Source organism: Lethenteron reissneri, chromosome 39 (genome assembly GCF_015708825.2).
Source record: "Lethenteron reissneri isolate LAM-NWPU_2019-01 chromosome 39, ASM1570882v1, whole genome shotgun sequence".
Lineage (NCBI taxonomy): Eukaryota > Metazoa > Chordata > Hyperoartia > Petromyzontiformes > Petromyzontidae > Lethenteron > Lethenteron reissneri.
Genome location: NC_083817.1, coordinates 11,629,696 through 11,655,904, shown reverse-complemented (window position 1 = coordinate 11,655,904; position 26,209 = coordinate 11,629,696). Strand labels below are relative to the sequence as shown.

The window sequence follows — 26,209 nt, the reverse complement described above, 5'->3', positions numbered from 1 at the left end:
CCAGTTCAAATAATCGTCACCGGTGGTGGCCGTGAGCGGGAATTGAACTCGGGTCGCCGGGTTCGTAGTGCAGTGCGCTAAGCACTGCACTACTGCTCCCCCCCACACACACACACGCGCGCGTGTCCTTAGGTACACATACACGTGCTTGCTGCAGACACACACAACTTCCAGGGTGCGTACGGTAGTAAACGACTGAAATAATAAAGCAATGCTGCGCGAAGAACGCCTCAGACCTGCAAAACATTTGTATTTCACTTTACACGCGATCAGCAGGCACACTCCGTTACGCTTCCGCACACGGGTCACATGACAGATGTGACGTCACAGCTCACTTGCCGTGCAAAATATATGCATTATTGCGCCCCCCCCCCCCCCCCAACAAAAATACAAAAGTCTATTTTTATAATGTTTGCATGGTGTGCAGTCTGGAAAGTACTCACATTTTCAAGTGTGTTGCATGTCTGGAAGTACGCTAAACATTTTTAACAGACACACACATTCACAAATTTCCCTTTTATATGATATATGTAAGATGTGTCTTGATTTTATAGGTAGGACTACCTTCGTTTACTTTATACTGTAAACTATTGCGATGCCCTCTTTAGTGGGGGCGAGTTTTTACTCAAGCAATAAATTTAATGAAATTAATGAAATGGACCAACGTACAGTATACAGAATCAGAATATTTATTTATCCTGGAGGAATGCCATGAGCTATGAAACACTTTTTATTCACAGCTGTCCAGTCGGGATGGGTGAGAGAGTTGCAGCAACAGAACAACAGCTGCGGTAGGAAAGGTGAGCTCCCGTGCCAGCAGCGGTGATGGTTAGCGCCGGATTTGCAATCCAGAGGTCCCCCGATTGACCTCCCGGCGCGGCAGTTGAAAAAATGGGCAAGTTTCTTACGTAACTCTCTCTGTGTGTATCCATGTCTATTCTCGCACTTACTATGCACGCAGCCCTGGATACTGCAATTTCCATCCCCAACCGTCTCGCTCTGTTTCTCTGTAATTGATGTTCTCTGTCTCTCTCTTTCTCTCAGTCTGTGTACAAGCAGTCATCGACTTACGAACACCCGGCTGACTAACGTGTTCCCGTTCATAAGTCGAGGCCTGTCCATATCACTTTGTCTCTCGTCATCTTTATACTTTATTTTGTTGTCGACTGGAGCCGGGAATAAATCTCGGGTTGCCAAACTCACAACGCAAGTGCGCTAACCAATGCGCCACCGCTCTACACTATTCACGAGTATATTTGTTACATTTTTCATCTCATTACATAAAACAAAGACATGTACGAAATATGAAAAGAGTAGAAGACCGGGGACAGAGCAGAGCCTCACCATTCTGGCGAATTGCCCGATGATGCTGGATGCAATTACCAGCGACACGTCGTACTCAAAAATTGTAAATGTTGTGGTTTTACACTTCAACACACGGGTGGGCTAAAGCAGTGAACTATTTGTATTTTGTCAACGTGACACTTTTTTTACTGATTGGCCGTGTCGGGTGGTGGAGGGTTACGACACGTTTATAAATAACGCGATCTAAACCAAAAAAGTTGATTATGAATAATATTGGTCGCGAAAGCCTACATATTAAACAGAGTAACACCTCCTTCAAATATCTGTCCCTCTACATAAAAATTATAAAGGATTGTTTTACACATTCCATTATGTACTCATAGACTGTTCTATGAGTACATAATTTCAGCAGCATTGGTTCAACATAAGCAACACTCTGTACCGGTTCGACAGTCAGTGTCTCATCGGCAGTCAGGCTCGCTTCAACCAATGCCGGTGACCAGCCAGATGCCTGTAGGCAAGGCGAGTATTATATTGTTATATATGGGTCCTAGTTTGACACAACAGCTCTCTACAGCAATACACAGCACAAGGCAACGATTAAGCGCCGTTGCGACGAACGTAAATGGGGAGACGCATTGGGAATTACCAAGAAAGCAAAAAGGGTGATTTTGATAGTTACGAGACAAACGCCTGAGTACACGGATTGTCAATCCGTTTCAATGTCACTCAGACTCTCCATAACGACGCTTATGATTGTCTTGTGTTGTGCTAAGACAGCACGTGGTTTTTAGGGGATCCCTTAAGGTTGTTTTGAGGAGGCGATGGCCTTGAAGCGATGGTATTGAAGATGTGTTATTTGATGTTAATGTTTAGACAGACGTTAGCCCCTGTTGTTGATTACACGAATCCGCGGACAAATCTCATTCCTGCGTCAGCAACATTGGAGCCACTCAGCCTCTTCTTTTGAAACGGCAGCAGCAGCAAGAGGGCCGGGTGGATAGCGAACTCCGGATGGGACTGGTTAACATTAACGGTAGTCGTAAAAGTTAAGAACTACTGCCCTAGACCGTTGCAGAGTTGGTCGGTAAGTTCGACTTTCGTTCGATACTCGCAACCGCATCACACACACACGTCTCAAACCAACTGCTGCAATGTGAAGCTGGCCAGTTGTGAATTATTTCACAACAATCAACATTCTGATGTGAATCATATTTAAATGTGTGTGGAAAACGAATAGACGATCCCGTACACGCGTGTTATCGCACCGATGGGAATGAGCAGGCAAACCAGACGTCTGAGTCGGCTTTCTCTCCGCTTGTCCGCGATTGGGTTCATTCTGTAGACACGACTTGCACTCAGTGTGATTAATGATTGGACAATTACCGTTATATTTAACTCAGTAGCTGTAGAGAAAACGTGATTACGTTGCACACTAGTTTGCTTTAAACCTTTGGACATTTCGTGAATCGAGCGACATCCTGAAATTGTGTGCGTTGCAGTAAGCTTTGAAACCTCTGAAGGGTAAGTGGAATTATACCTATGCTTAATAAAGATTCTAAATATGTAATGTTAATAATGTTTTTCGTAAAAGCCAATTGAATCTCAAGACTCATTTGCAGGAAGGTCCATCACTGGGATATTTGGCTAATTCTATTCAATGTGAATTGTGCGAGTATAAGAAACCTAGTTGAGGTCAAAGGTTAAGGCGCAACCCTGCAATTTATTGCTCTGGCCGCGACAGGCGGAAGAGTCTCCACTAGAGGGAGCTCTAGAGAGCCCCTCTAGAGCCTCTTCTGGTCTACTTCTCCATGCTGGCGCAGGTCGTGGGTTCGATTTCGACCTGGACGTCTGCTCTGTATTTGGAATTTGCGTGTCTCACTCCTCGTCATCGCGTGGATTTTTCTGCAGGTCCGCCGGTTTTTACCTCCACATCTAGAATCAACATCATCACGCGTTCAGAGTATTTGGCTGCTATAAATGTGCACACGATGATAAGCCCACTTACCTGGTGAAATAAAAAAAATTGTATAAATTGTTCAATCGACCTCTTGAATGAGTTCGGGGTGCGCACGCTTTGCCCACCCATACTTTACCCCACCACACTTTACCCAGCCACACTTTACCCCACCCACAATTTACCCCACCACACTTTACCCCACCATACTTTACCCACCCACCATTTACCCCACCACACTTTACCCCACAACAATTTACCCACCCACGCTTCACAAATCCACACTTTACCCACCCACACTTTACCCCACCACCTTTTATACACCCACACTTTACCCAGCCACACTTTACCCACCCACACTTTACCCCACCACCCTTTACACACCCACACTTTACCCCACCATACTTTACCCACGCTTTACTCACCCACACTTTACCCCACCACACTTTACCCACCCACACACTACCCAGCCACACTTTACCCACCCACACTTTACCCCACCATACTTTACCCACACACACTTTACCCCACCATACTTTACCCACACACACTTTACCCCACCATACTTTACCCATACACACTTTACCCACCCACACTTTATCCCACCACACGCGGACATTAACATCCATGGGGCTATCCACACAAACTTACTCTCACTTGTCCTTGAGGAACTACAGTGAGGGAAAAAAGTATTTGATCCCCTGCTGATTTTGTACTAAATATGCAAAGGATAAATATGTTACGGATCAATGGAGTGGGGGGTCGCAAGACATCTGGAGCACCCTCTACAATACGTATATAGCATTTTACACAATAGTTGTAGTGGCCTTCTGCTACAATTACAGTGAGGGGAAAAAGTATTTGATCCCCTGCTGATTTTGTACAAATAAACCTACCATTAAAATTATAGACTGATCATTTCTTTGTCAGTGGGCAAACGTACAAAATCAGCAGGGGATAAAATACTTTTTTCCCTCACTGTACACTTTGAAGTGTGTTTATTTTCGGTGTTTATTTCAAGTATTTTGTATTCGGCATCGACAAGACAATCTTTAAATACACAACAGGCATGTTAAGGGTCTGGATCGAACCCTCGACCTCCAGCATACCAGGAAAGAGAAATAACTCGCCATATATTTTATACGATAACCCTCCACCACCCGACAGAGCCAATCAAACAAAGTTGTCACGACATGAGTAAATGTGACAACCGTTTGAGTTGTTTTCAGTAAACCAGAGGAAGATCGAAAGGCAACCAAGATGTTGACAATTTTTGTACGAAGTTGCACTGGAGATGACAATCAGTGTCGTGAGGTGTTTATAAAAAAAAACCCTCAGATATCGCGAGCGACCTACCTACACTATCCGACCCAAAATCAACTAATTATAACCAATGATGATCTTGGTCCTGAAAGCCTGCATATAAAATTTAACTGAGACACCTTCAATGCTTAATTTTTTGTTTAAACGTGATGTTAAAACTAACGAATTTTTTCGTTTCTTTGTCATTCTATCATAATAATATCACGTTTTTTTCCCTTGAACAGCACCCCGTCAATTTCGCGAAATTTGGTACTGATTTCATCGTCATGCAAGGACTGCCATACATGCTGGGACCAGAATGTCTCACCACACTCTACAGTGACAGTGCCATAAAGTTAATCGAGAGACACTTCAACTTGGTGACTTTAAAAGATGTGATGGGAAACAGCGACTTGGCCCAAAAGATCGAGGCCATCGGCATTTTCTACTGGGAACCGCGGGTCACCAAGGACCTCCTGGAGAGTCTGCCGAAGCTCAAGACGGTGGCGAGCGCCGGGGTCGGGGTGGATCATCTGGATCTGCCTCTCCTGTGGAGCCACGGAGTCTCCGTGTCCTACACTCCCGACGTCGTCAGCGCCCCTACCGCCGACATGGCCATGGCGCTCCTGCTCGCCTCTGCCAGGAATCTGGTGGATGGTATATTATTGTTTTCACTAGCCTTTTGCCCGTCCAAGGACGGGAGTATTTCAGTAAATCTCAAACTTGCAAGCGAAAAGCTTACCACGACATGATATTCATTGCATCAATTTGTGTGTAATTTGTAAGGCTGCGGTGACACAGACAGGGTGTTTCAAAAAGATGGACCCAATTTCAAAGCAGTATATTTCACGATTCTGGATTTGAAGCTTTCGTGATTGCAAGGATTCATATTCTTAGGTTTTTTCGGTAAAGTCACGTAGGTAAAACATCAAAATTAATAAAATAAAATAAAGATCACGACGTTTCGGAGGCAGCACAAGTCTCCGTCATCAGGTGGGACCGTCACAGCCAGATTAGCTGCATCACGTGAGGCATGAAATTGTCTTTTCCGAGACCAAGGTGCTCTGCAAACCTCCTGGCTACCATCAAAGGTTTGTACACGAAGCCATACAAATATACAAACACAGACATAATTTCAACCGTGATGATGGTTACAAACTGAGCAATCATTGGAAAGATGTGATTAACCATGCAAAAATAATTTAACTATACTTATTTGGACCATCTTATTTGACAGACAACTATTACATGTTATTGATAGACAGCCAGGCTTGTTTTACCAGGTTTAGTTTCTTTTTTCACACTTTTGTTACGTAGGCTAGGCGTAGTCACAAAAAGATCTCCAAAATTCTAAACAAACATAAGATCCAAGTCCGATTCAGTACAGTGCATAAAATCCGTGATCTGATTCCATCTGTGAAGGATGTCGTTCCTGACTTACAGTATCCTGGAGTCTACAAATTGAGTTGCAGTTGTGGTGATTGCTACATTGGAGAAACGAAACGTCATGTTTCTGATCGTGTCCGTGAGCACAAGTCAGATCTGAAACACGGCAGAACTGATTCTTCGGCCGTTGCCGATCATTGCTACAACTCTGTGGGCTCTCATGAAATTGTCTTTTCCGAGACCAAGGTGCTCTGCAAACCTCCTGGCTACCATCAAAGGTTTGTACACGAAGCCATACAAATATACAAACACAGACATAATTTCAACCGTGATGATGGTTACAAACTGAGCAATCATTGGAAAGATGTGATTAACCATTCAAAAAAGATTTAACTACACTTATTTGGACCATCTTATTTTACAGACAACTATTACAGGTTATTGATAGACAGCCAGGCTTGTTTTACCAGGTTTAGTTTCTTTATTCACACTTTTGTTATGTAGGCTAGGCATAGTCACAAACCGTACCTCTCCATAACAAAGGCTCAGCCTTTTGTTATGCAGTCTATTCTTAGTCTTAAGCCTCACCTTACCATATTAATAAAAAGTGTGCCGTACTTGGCCCTTCCCCTCTTCAACCATTATATATACGGAGTGGTAGCTCTTGTAATCTCTCATTTACTTGATACAGCTGTCGTGGCTGTGACGGTTCCACCTGAAGACGGAAGCTTGTGTTGCCTCCGAAACGTCGTGATTTTTATTTTATTTTACTTTTATTAATTTTATTTTTTTTCCTACGTGACTTTACCGAAAAAACCTAAGAATATGAATCCTTGCAGTCACGAAAGCTTCAAATCTAGAATTAGAATCCCTTGTTCATCATGACGTCTTTTTTACTTATATGTCTCAATAGCGTTACGGAGATCGTGTGACGTGAGGGTTCTGCCTTTGTAGTGAGGGTTGTAAGTTAACGCTGAGGAGGGGGTGGAGGCGCCTTGCCCCCCCCCCCCCAAGTGGAGTGACGTCACATTTTCATGATTATTAATGTGGGGGGCTGTACGATGTGGAATGACGTTACCTGCTCATGATTATTAATGAGGGGGTAGTCCATTTGGAGGACGTTACTTGTTCATGAGTATTAATGAGGGGGACTGGCCGATGTGTAGTGACGTCACGCGTGGGACACATAAACATTCTTGACTCATTATAGTAGTAAATAATTGTTTTGATGCAAGAGAAAAGTCTCGAAAGAAGCCCAAAACCTCAAAGTGACGATAGGTAGGAGTGTAAACACGTTCCTTGCAATGAGCACGGTTTGGACAGGAGCTAGGGGAATAATTGATGATGGGACGGAGTTCCAAACTTGAGCCATTCGAGGGAAGATGCAGAAAGAGAAGTGTTGTGGCTTGCAGGAGTGTGGTGAGTTGGTCAGTGGGTGATTGAGTGGTGAATGTGTAGTTGTGACTTGCAGCAGTGTGGTGAGTGAGTGGGTGAGTGTGTAGTTGTGACCTGCAGTGTGGTGAGTGGGTCTGTGGGTGATTGAACAGGTGAGTTTGTAGTTGTGACCTGTGGTGTGGTGAGTGGGTCAGTGGGTGATTGAGTGGGTGAGTGTGTAGTTGTGACCTGCAGTGTGGTGAGTGGGTCAGTGGGTGATTAAGTGGGTGAGTGTCTAGTTGTGACCTGCAGTGTGGTGAGTGGGTCAGTGGGTGATTAAGTGGGTGAGTGTCTAGTTGTGACCTGCAGTGTGGGGAGTGGGTCAGTGGGTGATTAAGTGGGTGAGTGTCTAGTTGTGACCTGCAGTGTGGTGAGTGGGTCAGTGGGTGATTGAGTGGGTGAGTGTGTAGTTGTGACCTGCAGTGTGGTGAGTGGGTCAGTGGGTGATTAAGTGGGTGAGTGTCTAGTTGTGACCTGCAGTGTGGTGAGTGGGTCAGTGGGTGATTGAGCGGGTGAGTTTGTAGTTGTGACCTGTGGTGTGGTGAGTGGGTCAGTGGGTGATTGAGTGGGTGTGTAGTTGTGACCTGCAGTGTGGTGAGTGGGTCTGTGGGTGATTGAGTGGGTGAGTGTGTAGTTGTGACCTGCAGTGTGGTGAGTGGGTCTGTGGGTGATTGAGTGGGTGAGTGTCTAGTTGTGACCTGCAGTGTGGTGAGTGGGTCTGTGGGTGATTGAGTGGGTGTGTAGTTGTGACCTGCAGTGTGGTGAGTGGGTCTGTGGGTGATTTGAGTGGGTGAGTGTGTAGTTGTGACCTGCAGTGTGGTGAGTGGGTGACTGAGTGTGTGTGTAGTTGTGACGGTGATGTAGCGGTTAGCGCACTGCACTAGTAACCTGGCGACCCGGGTTCGATTCCCACTCACGGCCAACACCAGTGACGATTATCTGAACCGGTCCTGGGCCTCCTCTAGATCGACTCACCCTCAAATGAGTACCTGGTGCGGTGTATATCGCCACTGGGGAGACAAAGGCGGCCGGGCGTGGTGTTGGCCACCCACCCCCTCGTGTGCCGTGCTGGCCTTTATAATAGCTGCTCGCTAACAGCACTTGCCCCAACAGTCTGTTCAGGCTATACGGAGAATCTTTGTCTTTGTGTAGTTGTGGCCTGCAGTGTGGTGAACAATGTGGATGAGACGAAGCAGTCACTCTGGTGGAGTTCGCCGTTCACAGGGACAGTGCTCGCGGTGGTAGTCACGAGCGAAGAGTGGTAATAATTCACAGCGAGGATTACACGACCACGGATATTCTGACAGTCGCTATCTGTGTATTGCTGTACTCATGAATGTTGTGCTCTCGATGTATCCTACACGTCCTCGCTACCGTAACTTTCACAAGTTTTGATTTAAAGCTTTCGCGACTGCAGGGATTCATATTCTTGGTTCTTTCAGTAAAGTCACGTAGAAGGGAAATAATAAAATAAATATCTATATTTATATTATTTTATTTTTATTGAAAGAACCAATAATATTTCACAACAAGGTTAGGGCCTATGACTTAACAAAAAACTTTCCAACGTATGGTTGTGTAAAGTAGGAGCCGACACCAGATTGCAGGGGTCTCGTCCTTTATTCCTTTCCTTCCATCCACACCTGTCCCCCAGCCGTCCCAATCTCGTTCCCGCCAAAGGCCCCTTCTTCCCGCCCGTTCTCTCCTTATATCTCTTCGATCACCCCTCCCACTAACCCATCTATTGGTGGGAATCCTTCCCCTGACACCCCTACATCACCCCCCCCCCCCGGAGAAAAAATAACCGTCCTCGGTTCTGCCTCCCCCATGGACCATTTAAATCTCCCCATGCCTCCCCCCACTGACAGTGACGACAGCCCTTACCCCCCCCCCACAACCATACAATGCAACATAACACAACGAAATCAATTGCGCGGCCTGCCCAGGTCTCCAGCCAGCATCCCGTAACAGCCCGGACATCCACAGGCAGCAGATGACCGTGGCGGCCCCCTCCTTCGAAGGCCCTCTCGTCGCGGTCCCTGGTTCGGTGGTGCCGGTGTCGCCTTGCCCGGCGCCGCTGTCTCTCCGGCCCCCGCTCGTGCCGCCGCTCCGTCAGGCCTCACATGGGGTGCTGTAGGTGACAAGGGAACACAGGGCACCGAACCCCCTGCCGGTCTGCGCGTGGTGGTCGGCGACCTTGGCCTGGGTAGGGATGATGATGATGTTGGCAGTGATGTTGGTGGTGATGTTGGTGAAGATGACGGTGGAGAGATGTATGGCTTAAGGCGGGTGGGGTGTACAAACCATCGTCGCTTACCCAGTTGGACCTGGACGCACTGCGGTCGGAGTGCTTTAATGACCTCGACCGGCCCTTTCCAGGGTCGGTGCAGCTTTGGTGAGAGGCCAACCGGCACCTGAGGACAGTGTAGCCATGCCTGGTCCCCGACTTTGAAGGGCTTGGCTGTCACTGTCCTCTCCCGTATCCGTACATTACTCTCTTGGCTCGTGGCCGATGCGGCCTCGGCTGCTTGGCGGGCCTCTCTCAAATAAATGAGGGAGGTCTTTAGTGCCTTCGGCCATGCGTCGGCTCTTGCGGGAATGTCCGTCAACTGCACCTCAATAGGCGGAACGGGATCCCGTCCGTACATCAGGAAAAACGGCGAGAACCCCGTCGCCGCGTGTGGGGCCACCCTGTACGCCGCTAAGACAGATGGAATGTGGAGGTCCCAGTCGGAATGGTTTTCGTCCACCACTTGGGACAGCATGGCCGCTATGGTGCGGTTAAGCCGCTCTACCATCCCATCGGTCTGGGGATGATACGGAGATGTTCGGACCTTTTTAGTGCCCAGGATAGAGCAGACGTCCTTCAATAGCTGTGAGGAGAAATTCCTGCCCTGATCCGTGAGCAACCGCTCCGGTGCCCCCTTATCAAGGACATAGCCTCCCATGAAGGCATCGGCGATGGTCTGTGCCGTTTGGTCCGGGAGGGCCCACGCCATCGGCCACCTCGTGCAGTACTCGACTCCGACCAACAGGTATTTATTTCCCTGTGGCGTGACCGGCAGTGGTCCCAGGATGTCCAACGCAACCAATTCGTTGACCCTGGTCACCGTGATGGGCTGTAGGGGCGCCCGGCTTACCCGGGGTGGCGGCTTTCGCCGCGCACATTCGACGCAGGTAGCGACCCATCGATGCACGTCAGCGGTCATACCTGGCCAAAAGTACCGACTCTGTAATGTGTACAGTGTCTTCCGCCCCGCCAGGTGCATCAGCTGGCGGCCGTGTACGTCCATAACCAATTGTTGACGCAGCGACTCCGGAACTACCAGGCATCGTCGGCGCCCTGTCGGGTCTCATCGCATGAGGAGGTCCTCCCATACGATGTACTCCTCCCCCCCTGCCTCTGCTGAGGCGCGTAGCGTTCGCAGTGGGGCTTCCTCCAGCTGTAGCCGTCGCCAATCGTCCAAGGTCAGCCCCAGGTCGTGGTCGGTCAGCTGGACCTCACCCTGTGCGTCCTCCGCCGTGCGTACGGGAGCGATGACTGTCCCCTCCGGCCTCGCCTCCTTGCAGCGTGCCCCGCCTGTGGTGCATGCACAAGGGCCCTGGGGCGCCAGTCGGGACAATGCGTCTGCGTTGGCATGTCTGGTCCCTTTGCGATGCACTACTTGGTACCTGTACTCCTGCAGGCGCTCTATCCATCTGGCCAGCTGGCCCGAAGGCTGGTCGATGCGGAGCGAATACTGCAAGGCCGCGTGGTCAGTGCGGACCGTAAATTTGCGACCATACAGGTAGGGTCGAAATTGCTGCACGAAGTGAACGACTGCCAGGAGTTCCCTACGTGTGACGCAGTAGCGCTGCTCCGCTGATGAAAGCACGCGACTACCATAGGCGATAACCACCTCGCGACCCTGCTGGACTTGCGACAAAACACTGCCGATGCCCACATCGCTGGCGTCCGTGTCCAGGATAAAGGGGAGGCCAAAATCCGGAAAGGCCAATGGTGGTGCATCTGTCAGACGTGAGCGCAGCTGCTGGAATGCCTCTTCCTCCAGAGGGCCCCAATAAAACCTCTGGTTCTTCGCCGTCAACACGTGCAAGGGCTTGGCAATGGTTGCGAAGTTGGGTACGAACCGGCGGTAATAAGAAACGAAACCCACAAACCGGCGTACCTCTGGAACCGTTGTGGGAACAGCCCAGGCCCTCACACAGGCCGTCTTTTCCGGGTCTGTAGCCACTCCAGACTCACTGACGACGTGGCCCAAGTAGCGTACCGACGACTGCATAAGGTGGCACTTCGACGGCTTGAGCTTCAAGTTCGCGTTCCGGAACCGCAGGAATACCTGACGTAATCGGTCAATGTGTTCCTCGAATGATCGGCTGAAGACAATGACGTCATCCAGGTAGATGAGGCACGTTTCCCATTGGAGGCCTGCTAAGGCCAACTCCATTATGCGTTGGAACGTCGCCGGCGCAGTCTGGAGGCCCATAGGCAGGCAGTTGAACTCGAACAGGCCCTGTGGTGTCCGGAACGCTGTTTTAGGCCGGGAGTCCGCGTCTAGTGGGACCTGCCAGAACCCGGACAATAAATCCAGCGTACTGAAAAATTTTGCTCCCGCCAGTGCATCCAACGAGTCGTCAATACGTGGTAGGGGATATGCGTCGGCTAGCGTGACGGCATTGAGGCGTCGGAAGTCCACACAGAATCTCAGTGACCCGTCTGACTTCTTGACTAGGACCACCGGTGCCCCCCAGGGACTCGAGGATGGAGAAATTATGTCGGCCCGCAGCATCTCCTGCACCGCTTGTTGAATGTGCCCTTTTTCCATTGGGCTCATTCTATATGTGTTTTGGCGCAGGGGTGCGGCATCTCCCGTGTTAATGTGGTGCTGCGACAGATTTGTGCGCCCTAGGTCGAACGGTCCCCGGCTGAACACGTCCGAGAACTCATGCAATAACGAGTGCAGCTGCTGTATCTGGTCGGGCGGCAATCCCGGCTCAGGCCCCGCCAGCTGGTCCATCCATGATTCGGCCCCTCTGTCCTCGGACTGGCTGATGCTGCCTACAAGCTCGGGCTTTGTCCCTGGGGCTCCTAGTGACAAGGGACTAACGTGGGCCAGAACTGTTCCCTCCTGCACCGTCGCTGTTCTATCGGAGGTGTTCAGCACCTGAATGAACAGATGCTGGTTCCTCTGTACAATAGTTTCGGCTCCCACCAGCGCATGGCGATCCATGGCAGCTGACGCCGGAGACACCAGGATGGGTGAGTCTGGTCGGGCTGTCACGAGGGGAGACCGATATTGCAGCGGAATCAGCATCTGGGCTGCCGGGGGAATGGAGACAGACTTACTGACCAGAGCCTGCACGTAGGGTACACCCCGGCTGGCCCCCTCCGCCTTTAGGAAATGGAGATGCGTTCCCTGGACTTCCACCCGCCCATTGGCCAGATCGATTTTCATTGGCATCCGCCTCAGAAAGTCCGTCCCCAACAGGCAGGGTACGGGCAACGTTGCGGAGACAAGGATGGGTCCTGCTACCGAGAGCTGCCCAATCTGTATCGGGGCTTCAACCTGGCCCAGGAAGCCCATGCTGCCTCCATTTGCTGCAATGAACGTTGTCTTGACAGGGACTAAAGGTCGGATTTTATCCGGCAGCATCTCGTGCATGGTGCTCGAGATGATCGTGGCTGATGCCCCCGTATCCACCAAGATACGTGCCGACACTCCCGCGATTTCACCGACCAGGACCGAGGTTCCCGACGTGGCCGCTACCACCCGCCTTGCCAGCTTCCTCCATTGTGTGGCTGAGTCCGGCCACTGACCAGGCGGCGTCTCGTTATCCTGTGGTGCATGGTGAAATGATGGGGGATGGATGTGAATGGACTGAAGATGGGGTTCCTCCCTTTGGAGTGCGTCGCAGCAGGGTGAGCGCGCCCTTGTTACATAGTGTGGGCTTACCCCTGGGTTGAGGGCTGTGCTCTCTATGTGGTGCAATTTGCCCCCCCTTGGTGATGTAGGGTGGGCCCCCCTTGTGGTGTGGGGGGCCCCCCCCATTGTAGGGGGCAGTGGGGACTGGGGGGTGGGCCTTCCCGTGAGCCCCTCCCTTCTCCCCTCCCTTCCCTTTGTCACGGGGGCGTGGTCCCCCTGGTTCCGTCTCGCTCTGCCGCAAAGCGGTGGTGAGGCGGCCCGTGGAACTGCTCCAGGGCGCACTGTCAATCTTGTGGGCTGCCTCCGCCCCCGGGCCGTTGCCCCTGGCAACTCGCCGGCGTCGCAGGCAACTGGTGACGTCACGCCCGCCGGCGACGTCACGCCCGCCCGCGACGTCACGCCCGCCCGCGACGTCACGCCCGCCGGCGAAACCACGCCCGCCCGCGACGTCACCTCCGCCCGCGACGTCACCTCCGCCCGCGACGTCACGTCCGCCCGCGACGTCACGTCCGCCCGCGACGTCACCTCCGCCCGCGACGTCACCTCCGCCCGCGACGTCACCTCCGCCCGCGACGTCCCTCCCGGCCTCGGCGCGACTCCCGACGCGGTCTCCGGCCCCGGCGCGACTCCCGACGCGGTCTCCGGCCTCGGCGCGATCCCCGACGTGGTCCACGGCCCCGGCGCAATTCCCGGCGCGATCCGCGACACCACTCCTGGCCGCGACGTCACTCCCGGATGCAACGTCACGTCCGTTCGCGACGCCACTCCGGGTCGCGACGCCACCCCTGGTCGCGACGCAATCCCAGGCCCCGGCGCTATCCCCGGCGCGATCCCCTTCCCCCGACCCGGACAATGGGGACCGGGGAACGACACCGACGGCGCCCACCCCGAGGAGACTCCCGGTAAGTTCGCGGCGTCGGAATTATAATTGCTCGGCCCGACCGAGAGGCCGGGCGGGACGGCGTCACTCGCCTGGATCCTGTCGGCGTTCGGCCCCGGCGGGTTCCAGGTGACGTTGGCGGCCTCCGGCTCTGTGCGGCACCCCCTCGCCACATGCCCCTCTCGACCACAACGGTGGCAGACCCACGGGGCGTTCCGTCGGGGGGGCTCGGCGCGATGTTGTAGAGGCGGCTGCCAGCGACGCGGCGGTTGGTCGCGCCCCTGGTCCCTCTGCTCCGCCAGTCCCCGGATCGCCGCGTACACCTCCCGTAGCGATGGCTCCGTCTCAGACGTCGGGGGTCCGTCCCCAGCTGCTCCACAGGCAGCCTGTGGCGACGGTGCAGGTTCGGCGGTTGGTGTCGCTGGACCCAGTAGCGCCGCGGCAACGGCTCGGCTGTTCCCCCCCGCCGCGCCAGCTACCGGGCCCACGGGTGGCGCCCGGCCCATGACCTGCTCGTGGGCTTGGATGGTCCGGGCAGCCCACAGCGAGGTGCGTTCCCCCGGCGTCACCACGGGCATTACAACGCCGGCGCGGCAAGCGTAGGCGATGAGGTGCTCGACCACGAGATCCTCGAGCGCTTCTTCAGCCAGGCGAGGGAAAGCTCTCCTCGCCAACACGAGCAGTGCACCCCTGTAGGATAAAGGGGATTCTTTAGCCCCTCGCTGGCGATCCTGGAACCGTTTAAAGGCTCCTTCCGCCGGGCAATAGATCTCCCCCAAAGCCTCGTAGGCCGCCTGTAGCGTGGTCTTGCTGTGCGAGGGAAGGGAGGTGTAAGAGGCGAGTGCTTCCTTGCCCAGAACTGGATGGCAGCGCTCGTAGTGCCTCTTCGTCTGTCCACTCGAGAGCGTGGAAGGCAGCCTCGAATCGGCGGACAAACTCCTCCCAGTCTTCTTCCTCAGCCACGAACTTGTCGACGGGCCCCAGCCGACGCGGCCGTCCGGCCACCTGCTCTCCGTGTTGGGTGGTTAGCCCTGGGGGTTTTGGCGGGACCGGCGGCGGCTGGCGTGACGAGGTTGGTTGCCCGGCCGGCTGGTCGGCCTCCGGGTCCCGTGGCCTCTCCTCCCGTAGTACGCGTGGGGGTGGGGGTCCCGGTGCTGGCGGGTCCCCCATAGGGAGCCTCTGTAGGAGCTCCTGGAGTGCCCTCTCCACGCGGGCCATGCGGTCCTCCATGGGGTCCTCCAGGCGATCCGGGCCCCCTGCTGCTGCTTCTGATAGCAGGCCCCCTTGTTGCCCGGGATGGGAAGGATCCCCGGCCCCTGCTTCCTCCTCCCTTGGCTCTTTCCCGCGGGGATTTTTCTTTGTAGCCATGAGATCCCACCGCTGCCACCAGATGTAAAGTAGGAGCCGACACCAGATTGCAGGGGTCTCGTCCTTTATTCCTTTCCTTCCATCCACACCTGTCCCCCAGCCGTCCCAATCTCGTTCCCGCCAAAGGCCCCTTCTTCCCGCCCGTTCTCTCCTTATATCTCTTCGATCACCCCTCCCACTAACCCATCTATTGGTGGGAATCCTTCCCCTGACACCCCTACATCTGCAAGCATTAATGCATCCAGCCGGTCCGTGTGTTTGTCTAAACAGAAGGTAACGACGACGATCATGAGCATGCTTGAATAAGAACGAAGCTTTAGTGTAAGCTTCTGTTAACTTACAAAAGCAGTGCTAAAATATTCACATGCCAGTACTAAAACGATTCACAAAACCAGGCCAAAAATTATTCACAAAACCAATGCTAAAAGCACGCAACTACCTCCCTTCCCCCCAATGACGTTATATCGTGATGTCATACATCGTGCATCGCGGTGACGTCACCTTGAACCGTGACGTGACGATTACCAAATCATTTTTGAGGACGAACGCGCGTTGGAGAACGTTCCAGAATACGGCCACGTGCGTGGCTTCTGTATTCCTTGCGTATTGCTCACATGCTTCAGTGTCCATGTGTGTTCATTGCAGATGTCTTAATTACTTTTAAATTACAGTTTGTGGGGAATAACAGCCATTTTCTATACTTTTTAAGCATAAGCAATTATAAAATAACACTACAGTACAAAAATCGTGTTAATAATATTATTTATCGTGTTACTCTTTCTCCACAATGACGCAAAGAATGAGTTTGTGTTGTGTGTTACTGTATAGCGTTGTGTTGAAGTAGGACCCATACCTAACACGGAGGATCCCTGCCTATAAACGTCTGGTAGTTCGCCAGCAAACCTAACTGCTGATGAGACACTAAATGTGGAAACCGATCTCGAGTTTTGCTTGTGTTGCTAAAATTATGCACTTTCAGAAGGGCCCTGTGGCTGATGGGATGTGTAAAAGAATACTTTATTTAGTTTTTGTATGTGGATGGACAGGACATAGGAAGGAAGGCGAATTGTCTGAAAATGAATCTTGTTGCTAAATGCGTAATTCCGTTGATTTCTCGCCAGGTGTCTCCCTTACAAAGTCACAAAGGTTTACGGCAAAGGACCGGAGCTTTGTTGGAGTGGACGTCGATGGTGCTACCCTGGGCATCTTGGGCATGGGCCGCGTTGGCCGTTTGGTGGCGGAGAGGGCCCGCGGTTTCCGCATGGACATCCTGTACCACAACCGCACAAGGAGGTACGGCCTAAGCGGTTAACCGGAGTTCATTTATCCAGCATCGTTTCAATCATGATCATAGTTTAATACGTAGTAGTCGTAGGCGTTCACGACCAATGTTATCCATAAAAGTAGTTTTTTTTGGGTTAGATCGCGTAAATATAAATGTGTCGTTAAACCTGCCACCACCCGACACAGCCATTTCGTAAGGTTTGTCGTGTAAAGAGAACGTGCAAATTCGTTACTAGTTCAGCACACCGGCGTGTTGGAGAGTAAACCCACAACATTTACGATTCGAGTACCGCCGTGACGTTTTGCTGGTGATTATTAGTAGTCTTAGTCGGAGATGGCCTGTGGGATTTACTGTCCAGGTTTGGTCTGTGGATTTCATTGAGTTGCGACTAAAGTAGGCAAATATTTAGTCAGACACTCTTAGTTATTCAATGTTGGCGTGAGGGGTGCACAATTCCCTATGCCCCCACCTCCCCACCACCCTCCATCCCCAATATTATCAGGTCCACCAGGCAGTCAACTTGGTAATCTTGTTTTCTTCTTCTGACAAAATCTGACAATGCCAAGTCTAGTTCGGCGATCCGCTCAGTGGCTTCCTGAGATGCTGAGTGGAGAAACAGGAAGCGCCTCTCGCAACAGATGTCAGTGCTGGGCAGCTCGATGCGATGGCTTCCACGGTCCGGGACTCGCGGCCACAGTCGCTCTTGGGAGTTACAACCCTCGTCCTGCACTCGTGAAGCAAAGTGGCCACCGCTTCATTAACCCCCCTCCCCCCGTGTCCTGTTGTGTGAAGTCGGTCGATTGCCGTCCGCTGACTTCGAGGCAGGTCGAAGGCAGGGACCTCTGCTGATGGGTCATTGATGAGGTGTCGGTTCTCTATGTTGCATGTGGTGTCCCACGATTCTGTCCACCTGGATAATGGGTGGATAATGACACAAACACATTGTGAAAGAACAAACGCAGAAGATCCCTGGTATTGATCTTCCACGAAGCTCATGGTCCACCCTAAACCGCATCTGCATAAAACTTGGCAGATGCAGATACCTGATGCATGAATTAGAAACTCTCCGGTGTGCGACTGTGGTCATCCAGAACAGACCATGCAACGAATAATGACGCAATGCTCGATTCACAAATACGAAAGAGATCTGCTCCTGACGCGGTTATCTAGACTTGACCACCTGAAAATGAAATTGTAGTTGCTCTGCATCTACATCAGCCATACGAAAGATGAAGAATCCAAGTCAGACTCATTTGGAAACAGATTCCAACCACGAAACTACCCAACCATTATACAGACTTTTGTTCTGTGTCTCAATGTATGAATGATATATTTAAGTAATTGGGCTATTGGCTTTCCAGACCAATATTATCCAGCAGCATTTGTTAGCGACCTACTGGAAAACCAACTGGCCGATAACTAAAACACGTGCTACCACCTGATTGGGGAATTGTAGTTGTTGCTCTGCACCGATATCAGCAGCCATACGAAATAAGAAAAATAAGAAGCTGATGATGATGGGTGGGTGCTAGCTGTCGTGGTTATTGGCTGCCGTTTCCCAGGATGTCCGGCGTGATCGTGAGCGCGTTCGCGGGTTGGAGTTGTTCTGACCACCGTGGATCATCGCTTCCCCCTCTGCTGTGAACCTTGTGCGGTGTTCTTCCCTACCTCGTTTGCGGTGTTCCACGACTATGACCACCTGGACAATGGGTCGATTATAAAGCGTGGAGAGCTGAATTGAGTGCCAAAGGGAATTCACAAACAAAACACCTTGTGGCACGCTGGCGCCGCAGTGACATGGCCGGCGGGATGACGTGGCACAGCACCAGGAATTACTCCGTTGGGGTGGACTTCAACGTCCTTGACTCCATCCTCATGGCGGTGTTCAGCTGCACTTCTAGGATCTCTGTGTGGCGGTTGCTGGGCCGTGAGGCGGAGCAGGTGGTCTGCAGCAGAGTGGACAGGGCCACTGTTCTGACTGTGCCCCCCCCACACCCCCGATGACGTTCCAGCGAGTTTGTGGATGAGGTTCGCCTCCTAGTTGTTACTTTGTGGCCGAGTGCTGGTGAGATGTGGGCCGATCGGTGAGAGTTCTATTCAGGGTGACGCCCAGGGGTTTTGGGTGGGATTTGTGGTTCAGACGCCTTTCTGCGAGAGCGGTGTAGCTCTCAAACTTGTTTGGCATTCCGCACCACTCAGGTAATGCAAACAGAATCAGAATATTTATACTGGAGGAATCCTATGAGCTATAAATCTCTTTTACACATTTCTGCGGACCATCCAGCCCCACACCCCTGGTGACAATACGCATTCCCTTCTCTCTCTAAATACCAGCAATAAAAAATAATTATTACCGGAACATAATAAAAAATATTTTACACGCAGCTATGATGATTTTTTTAGGGGAAGGCTTATGGTAGTCTAATCGGGGTAATTTACCTAACTTAATTTTTTTAATGAATATATGTAAAATATAAATTAATGCCTGAAACAAAAATATTTTTTCTGGATCAACCTGCATTTGCATCACAGTCCCGTTGAACACCTGCAGGAGCGTCACGGTCTTGATGCTTGGATGGAAGTCTACTGTGGATTAGGGCGCAGGCGCCAGGTCTCGGGGTAGCATTCCAGCAGGTAAATCTTGTTGTCTACTGGACACACGTAACCAATTAACACGTTTGGTCTGCCTCAGTACACGGCAGTCTCGAGTAACGTTACGAAATTGTCCCAGCCTGCATAAAAAAAAACTAGTCTTTTTATTTTAACTGGTAGGTACTACTGAGGTATACATCTCATTTTCAGAAGCGACCTGGCCACAAATGATAGCTCAATGAAGTCGCTTATCACATGGAAATCTATAGCAGCCATATTTTTAAACGTGGCAGGAAAAACCCGAGGGCCCAGTACTCCAACAGTCCTGATACTCTGTTACAACCTAGGTACACAGCCTAGCTACACAGCCTAGATACTCTACTCTGGCTACGCTCTGGAACTCGCCCTCACAAGGTCGTAGAGTCGGGAGTTCCAGAGTCTCACCACTGGCTCTCACAGCATCACAGGGTCTTCAGATGGCTGGTCGTGGGTCTTGGGTCTTGAGTTACAACTGGGCCCCGATCGTCCAGGGAGCTCTCCTTTTATGCCTGGTCCAACGAGGGGTGGGGCCGTGTGCGCCACCAGACATTCCACAGAGCACACACAGCCCCCCCCCCCCCCCCCGTTGGCGGCGCCCAGAGGCTTAAGCGTCTGGACCCCTGGGAACCCAACACCTGGCGCCCAGAGGCTTAAGCGTCTGGTCCCCCTGGGAACCCAGCGCCTGGCGCCCTGGGGATTAAGCGCCTGGCCTGCCCAGGGACCCAGAGCCCCCAGCAGCCCCTCCCTTCTTATGTCACTACATTTGTATATCTGGATGGCTTCATGAACAAATCTCTGATGGTGGCCCGAGGATTTGCAGAGCACCTTGGTCTCGGACAAAACAATGTCACGTGTGCCCACAGCATTGAAACAATGATCCGCCACCGCCGAGGAGTTGGTTCTGCCGTGTTTGAAATCTGCTTTGTGTTCGCGAACCCGGTCTGAGACACATCGCTTCGTTTCACCAATGTAACTGCTGCCGCAGACACAACTCCACTTATAGACACCAGGACATTGCATTTCTAACTCCTACAGCCAAACTCCTTCCCCCCCCTTCCCTCCCCCCTCCCGTGCCTATATAAAGCCACAACAGCAGATATGATTTTTTCTCACCTGAAGACGGACACTTGTGTTGCGACCGAAACGTCGTGGTTTTTTTCTACCTACGTGACTTTACCGAAAGAACCGGGGAGTATGTTTTGTTTCTCCCTTGTGATGGGACTTTGTAGGATGAACGTTGAGATTTATAAGGGTACGGGGTGACCAATAAGGCCTGAATTGGTCTGTAATAAGGTAAGGCACTGATAAGGGCTTGACAGGTATGCTAATGTTGAAAGGGGCAGGGCGTCATTGTATGCGTGGATCGTTGATATTTTTCAGATCATTGGACGAGGAGACAGGCCTGGGCGCCGTCTACTGCCAGAAGCTTGAGGAGCTCCTGGAGAAGTGTGACTTCCTCATGGTCACAGTCACCCTGAACGCAGAGTCCATCAAAATGATCGGGAGGAGAGAACTCAAGTTAATGAAGACCAATGCTACCATCATCAATGTCGCCAGAGGTATTTAAAGCTGTCATATGATCGCACATTCTTCATGATGTGTGTAATTTCATGATCCTCGCCCGTTCATGCTGTTGTGCTTTTTATGAATCCCCACATGATATCTCAACGTAATGCTGATGGTCAGGCAAAGTGATAGACCAAGAGGCTCTGGTGGAGGCCCTGCAGAACAAGTGGATCAGAGCAGCAGCTTTGGATGTCACTGACCCCGAGCCACTACCCAGGTAACACTGCACAAATTTCACAGCAGTTACCCAACACCTACCTCTTCACTACTCTTCTTCCTTGAATTTCTTATGTGGTCTCTCCACACCACTTTGTCCACTCACGCCAATGCCAGTCCATCATCTCCACGTCCACTCCACAGTCCTTGCACGTCCTGGTTCACCACCTGGAACCACCTCTCTCTAGGTCCTGCCTCAGTCTCTGCCCCGATGCTTCCATGTTCTTCACCATGTGGTTTTCCTCTCTGAATACAACACGTTCCCACCTTGCCTTTTGAGTCGACTCTCAGCTTCTCTGAGGCTGGTGAATCTTCACTAATAACACTACGTTAGAGCCATTACACGAAACAGACATAACAAAATATAGATTAGGCATGATCGCCATCGTAAGTATTACAAACTCTTAGTTATATCCATGTCGATGGCATATTACCATCATAGCACTGTGCTACTGACTCACAAAATACTGTAACGCCAAAGCGTGATGGGGAGTGAAGCGCTGGTGGTTAACATACTGAGCTGTGAACCCAACGAGCCGAGTTCGACTCAAGGCCACATATAATATCATTGGTGACAGATATCTTAGATTATATGGTTCTTTCGGTAAAGTCACGTAGATAGAAAAAGAATAACAATAAAATAATAATACAATTAAATGAAGTGCATAAATGTTTTGTTTTTATATATATACATTTTTATTCACTTTATTTTCATTTTATTATTATTTTTCTATCTACGCGACTTTACCGAAAGAACCATAGAATATGAATTCCTGCAATCACGAAAGTTTTAAGTCAAATATATCTCAGAATCAGAATCTTTATTTAGACTGCAGGAGGAATCCAATGAGCTATGAAGCGTCTCTTTTACAGATGTCTGGTATGGGTGGGTCAGCAAGTTAACAATAGCAAACAATACGGCAATATATCTGAACCAATCCTGCCCCTCACAACAACAACAACCGCCATTCGCCACTAAGTGGCGGTGATGTCACCACGATGCTTGTGCCAGGCTATGTGCACCTTGAGGCCACGTGAAGTGTCGAACGCCCGCTGGCAGGAGGTCATGGGGCGGACCCAGCAGGTGCCACGGGTCGACTGAGATGACTGGCCCCTCCCAACCCCGACCCCTTCACCAACCTGTACTTATCAATGTGGTGAAGTATGGTCAGACAGGGATATGTATCAAACGCGATTGCAAGTGCATCGACAGCACGGCACCGACTTTAGATTCAGATGCAATAAGGCCATTCCCATCAGACACTATTTTCTTTATGCACCGATTTACTTTGCTGCCCCGCGTTGAGCGACGAGTTATGAGCACGGACCCCCTGCGAGGTGCTCTCGTGCCAAACGGCACCAGCGAGGTCCTCTGTTGCTGACGTCCCCTCCCAAGGGACCATCCCCTGCTGCAGCTCCCCAACGTCATCGTCACCCCCCACCTGGGCGTCGACACGGAGGGGGCGAGACGCGCCATCGTCGAGGCGGTGGTTGAGAACGCACTGGCGGGCGTGCAGGACCGGGCCATCCCCTGCGAGCTCTCCCCTCGTCGCGCCTGAGACGCGCGCCTCTTCATCGTCAGCGGAAGCCGGCGGCCGCGTGCGTGGTGGCGCGCGCCGCAATGGGGGATTTCGTATCAGGAGGTAAAGGTGCAGCCCCGGCAATTGCTGGCTCACGCCACCATTAGCGAAAGGGCCTCTACTAAAGGGAGCTCAAAAGGGCGTATTTCTGGCCTACTCTTCCACGCTGGTCAGACGTCATGCAGGAGGTGGGAGTTACCCACACTTTACCCCACCACACGAAACATTTCCGAATTATGTTAAATTTGAAAAGTGTTGTTAAGTCCAGGGATTAACTTCAGTCGGGTCTGTTCCGGTCGACGAACCCAGAAAACACTTCTACAATCGGCACACCACATAGAGTATATATCTCACTGCGGGGCTTTGGCTACTCGTCTTGTGCCACCTCCTGGTCTACCAGCGATCCAGACGATATTCAGTGAGAAATGAAGCTCTAGTTAAGTATATTTCATAAGAGGCAGCGGGTGTTGCTGATGATTTGGCACATGCACATTGCACAAAGTGTTTATTGTAATCGCCGGCTGAACGTTGCTCTGCACAGAGATCGACTCCACTTTTGCTGGCACTGACTTTTAATAATTTGCTCTGCGCGGTCAATTATTTCATGATGTTTTATTTGTCTAATGCTACCCAATTGTTCAGAACTGTTACACTTAATAACGATTGCCTTTGATTCAACTCACCATTAATTGTTTACAACTGATATGTAAAAGAGTAGAATTATTTAAATGGGACGGCGTGTTACAAAAACATAAACTCATAATCTTTAATTCAAAAAGTTATTTGATAAAGCGGAACTGTGTGCACAATAAAACATCGGGTAAATTGCAAACGCTGTTGGCACTTGACTGCAAATTAACAACACAATCTGATTGACGCAGACGAAAGGGAGAGAAAATGTTGAACACTGCCCTACTGGATCACGGTATTGTTTACCAAAGGTATAAACATGCCGATGTGACATCTGAATAAAAACAATGAGCATACGTTTTAACTTTGAAACTTCAAAGTTAAGACGCAGCACCGTGGTATATCACTGCTGGATGAAGGCCTCACCCAAACCGTGTCCATCACGGGGATTGTTTGGCCATACTTTACCACGCTGGGTCACAGCCGGTTGGTGAATAGTGCGGGACCAAGACCGTTTGGGGTTGCCACCCGGCGTTAACGTTATCCGTGGCCGGGAATGTAAACCAGGCGGCCGAGTTCGTAGTTCGCTAACGAGTGCGCCACCGCTCCACCCTCTATGAAAACAGCCACAGCCAAAATAGAAACGGGTTTCTATGTCCGGCTAATCCGACTTTTCAACCTCACAATCCAAAACCTCCCAGCAACCTCAGCCGCCACAGAAACAAACCTCAGCTCACACCACAATTCAATCGCAACACCAACAAACCCAGAGACCCCTGTTTAGCTTGGCAGACTGCAGCAACAATGTGCCGTTGGCGAGCGTCGATTGAAACTGGCAGTCCATGATAGGGTCATGTGGCTAGATCTACGCGTGGCCACCATTATCTCCACGGCACTCATGTTCGCACACCGCGGTGCAGCACGTACCCATATAATGGTCGAGTCGACCTATGTGAGACCCAGGATATCTTCATTTACCACTTGCCCCTTGTTATCCATGGTTTGGAATCACACCCAGGTTGTTGGGATCGTAGTCATGGTGGCCCAGGTAACTCAGTACACACAAGGGGGAGGCGGACGATTCTGTCTCCTCGGGTTAAATCTTCACCGAAACTTTTTCCACGTGGCGACAGAGAGAGATGAAGCGGTGAAGCAAGAATACCACGTGTACTACCGAACCTTGACAATTTAATGTACTAGAATTTCGGCGGCCACCTTTTTCTAGCTCCTACGGAGGGCTTCTCGGCGCTCCGCACCTCGCCCATCGCCCCCACTGTCCTCCCCCCCCCCCCCCCATTGTGTGCAGATGCTACTGGGTTGTGCCTCAAAGTTAAATTAGATATTTTTGAATGTTACCCTCCATCCATGACCGCAACCATCAAAACTCTAAATAAATGCTCAATAAATGGAAATGATGTATTTATGGATAATGAATGAAACAATAATTAGATCATTCGGGTTGTGGGATTAGTTAGTCTCCCAAACGCCAGATGTCCACGGAGTATTCAATCCAATAAGCTAAATACTTATTTCAATTAAGAAATATTTAGTTTTTATTTTGCCTTACCTCAAAAGAAAATTGTAATGAAGCCAGGATAGACCACAACATCCTTGGACACCAGATGTATCCAAACCTGTGTAATAAACTTCTCGAGACGGCTTCTGGAATCAGTCCTTTATTTCCCACTTCCACAGTTACACACACTCCCCGTTGCTGGCAGGCAACGGGAAGCGGGCAGACAGCCAGCGAAGTTGCACCACTCACGTGGCATCCAGAGCCCCGTACGCGCGTGGCTCCTGCTCTCTTCGTTTCCAGGTCTGCTCCCGACTCCTCCGTCTCTCCCCCTCTTAACCCCTGGGTCACGTGGTACCCCTAAGCCAATCCTCAGTAGTCGGCATCGAAGGCTCCAGATCACTCCCCGTCAACTCCCGGGAGCACGCCTCTGATCCGGCTTCCCATTAGCTGAGGCCAAGATCGGCCAAGCCAATCACCTTAGCTAACATGCTGTGATCACGCCGAGACCATGCTCCCGGGCTCTCCCCTCATTGGCTACAAAGCGGGACCGGCAAGCCGATCGCCACGTGAGCCATACATGGCTCTCATTACACCTGCAATAAAAATGTTACCTTTAAAATATACATCCAATTGAGGTACCTTAGGGGGGGGGGAGTGAAAACATTTGTTGGGGGGTCCACAATTAGTGTGAACCTGTTGGATAAACTTCTTACAACCACATCTGGTGTGGCGGGGGGGGTCCACTTTCTATTAATTTTTGATTCAGGCCTTCTGAAAGGCTCTAATAATTGAATTGACGGACAAACGGAACGCCGGACTTTTATAATAGATTGATAACCACCCTCTGTGTTCTCGGTAAAGATCAAGGCCAGCAGAGCAAGACACTGCAGCAGAGGGCACGGGGTCACTATCGCACTGGGTAACAAAAGACTGTCGGTCGTGACCAAAGTATCAAGATGAATGATTAATACCGCAATGCATAATTCACAGCTGTGTGTTCAGTGCGCTGTGGAGTGGGGGGCCTGACCCTGCCCGCGTCACGCCACTCACAGGGGGTTGTTTTACCACGAGTCTGCACCGCGACTCCACCTACGATCTCTTATGCCTCGTGCTTTATTAAACGGCTTTGCTGATGTGCATAATGGAGGGTTTTTTTTAGTTAGATTGCGTAAATATAAATGTGTCATTAAACCCGCCACCACCAGACAGCCGATTAGTAAGGCTTGTCA

The 26,209-nt window shown here is 51.0% G+C and overlaps 1 protein-coding gene across 5 annotated transcripts; it reads left to right on the top strand.

Annotated features, from left to right (window-relative positions):
- The first annotated feature begins 763 nt into the window (after positions 1 to 763).
- On the top strand, positions 764 to 24,821 carry LOC133351957 (probable 2-ketogluconate reductase). Of its 5 annotated transcripts, none has more exons than XM_061567591.1 (7): positions 2,282 to 2,392; positions 3,050 to 3,216; positions 4,810 to 5,221; positions 16,678 to 16,849; positions 20,853 to 21,031; positions 21,159 to 21,255; positions 22,651 to 24,821. In XM_061567591.1, exons 3-7 carry the CDS (start codon positions 4,852 to 4,854, stop codon positions 22,811 to 22,813), a joined length of 981 nt encoding a protein of 326 aa, XP_061423575.1. In that variant the 5' UTR covers positions 2,282 to 2,392; positions 3,050 to 3,216; positions 4,810 to 4,851; the 3' UTR covers positions 22,814 to 24,821. The 5 variants fall into 5 exon arrangements, with proteins under 5 accessions (XP_061423576.1, XP_061423573.1, XP_061423575.1 ...); XM_061567593.1 differs by having other exon boundaries at positions 2,296 to 2,392; positions 3,129 to 3,216; XM_061567592.1 differs by lacking the exons at positions 2,282 to 2,392; positions 3,050 to 3,216 and adding an exon at positions 764 to 800.
- The last annotated feature ends 1,388 nt before the right edge of the window (positions 24,822 to 26,209 follow it).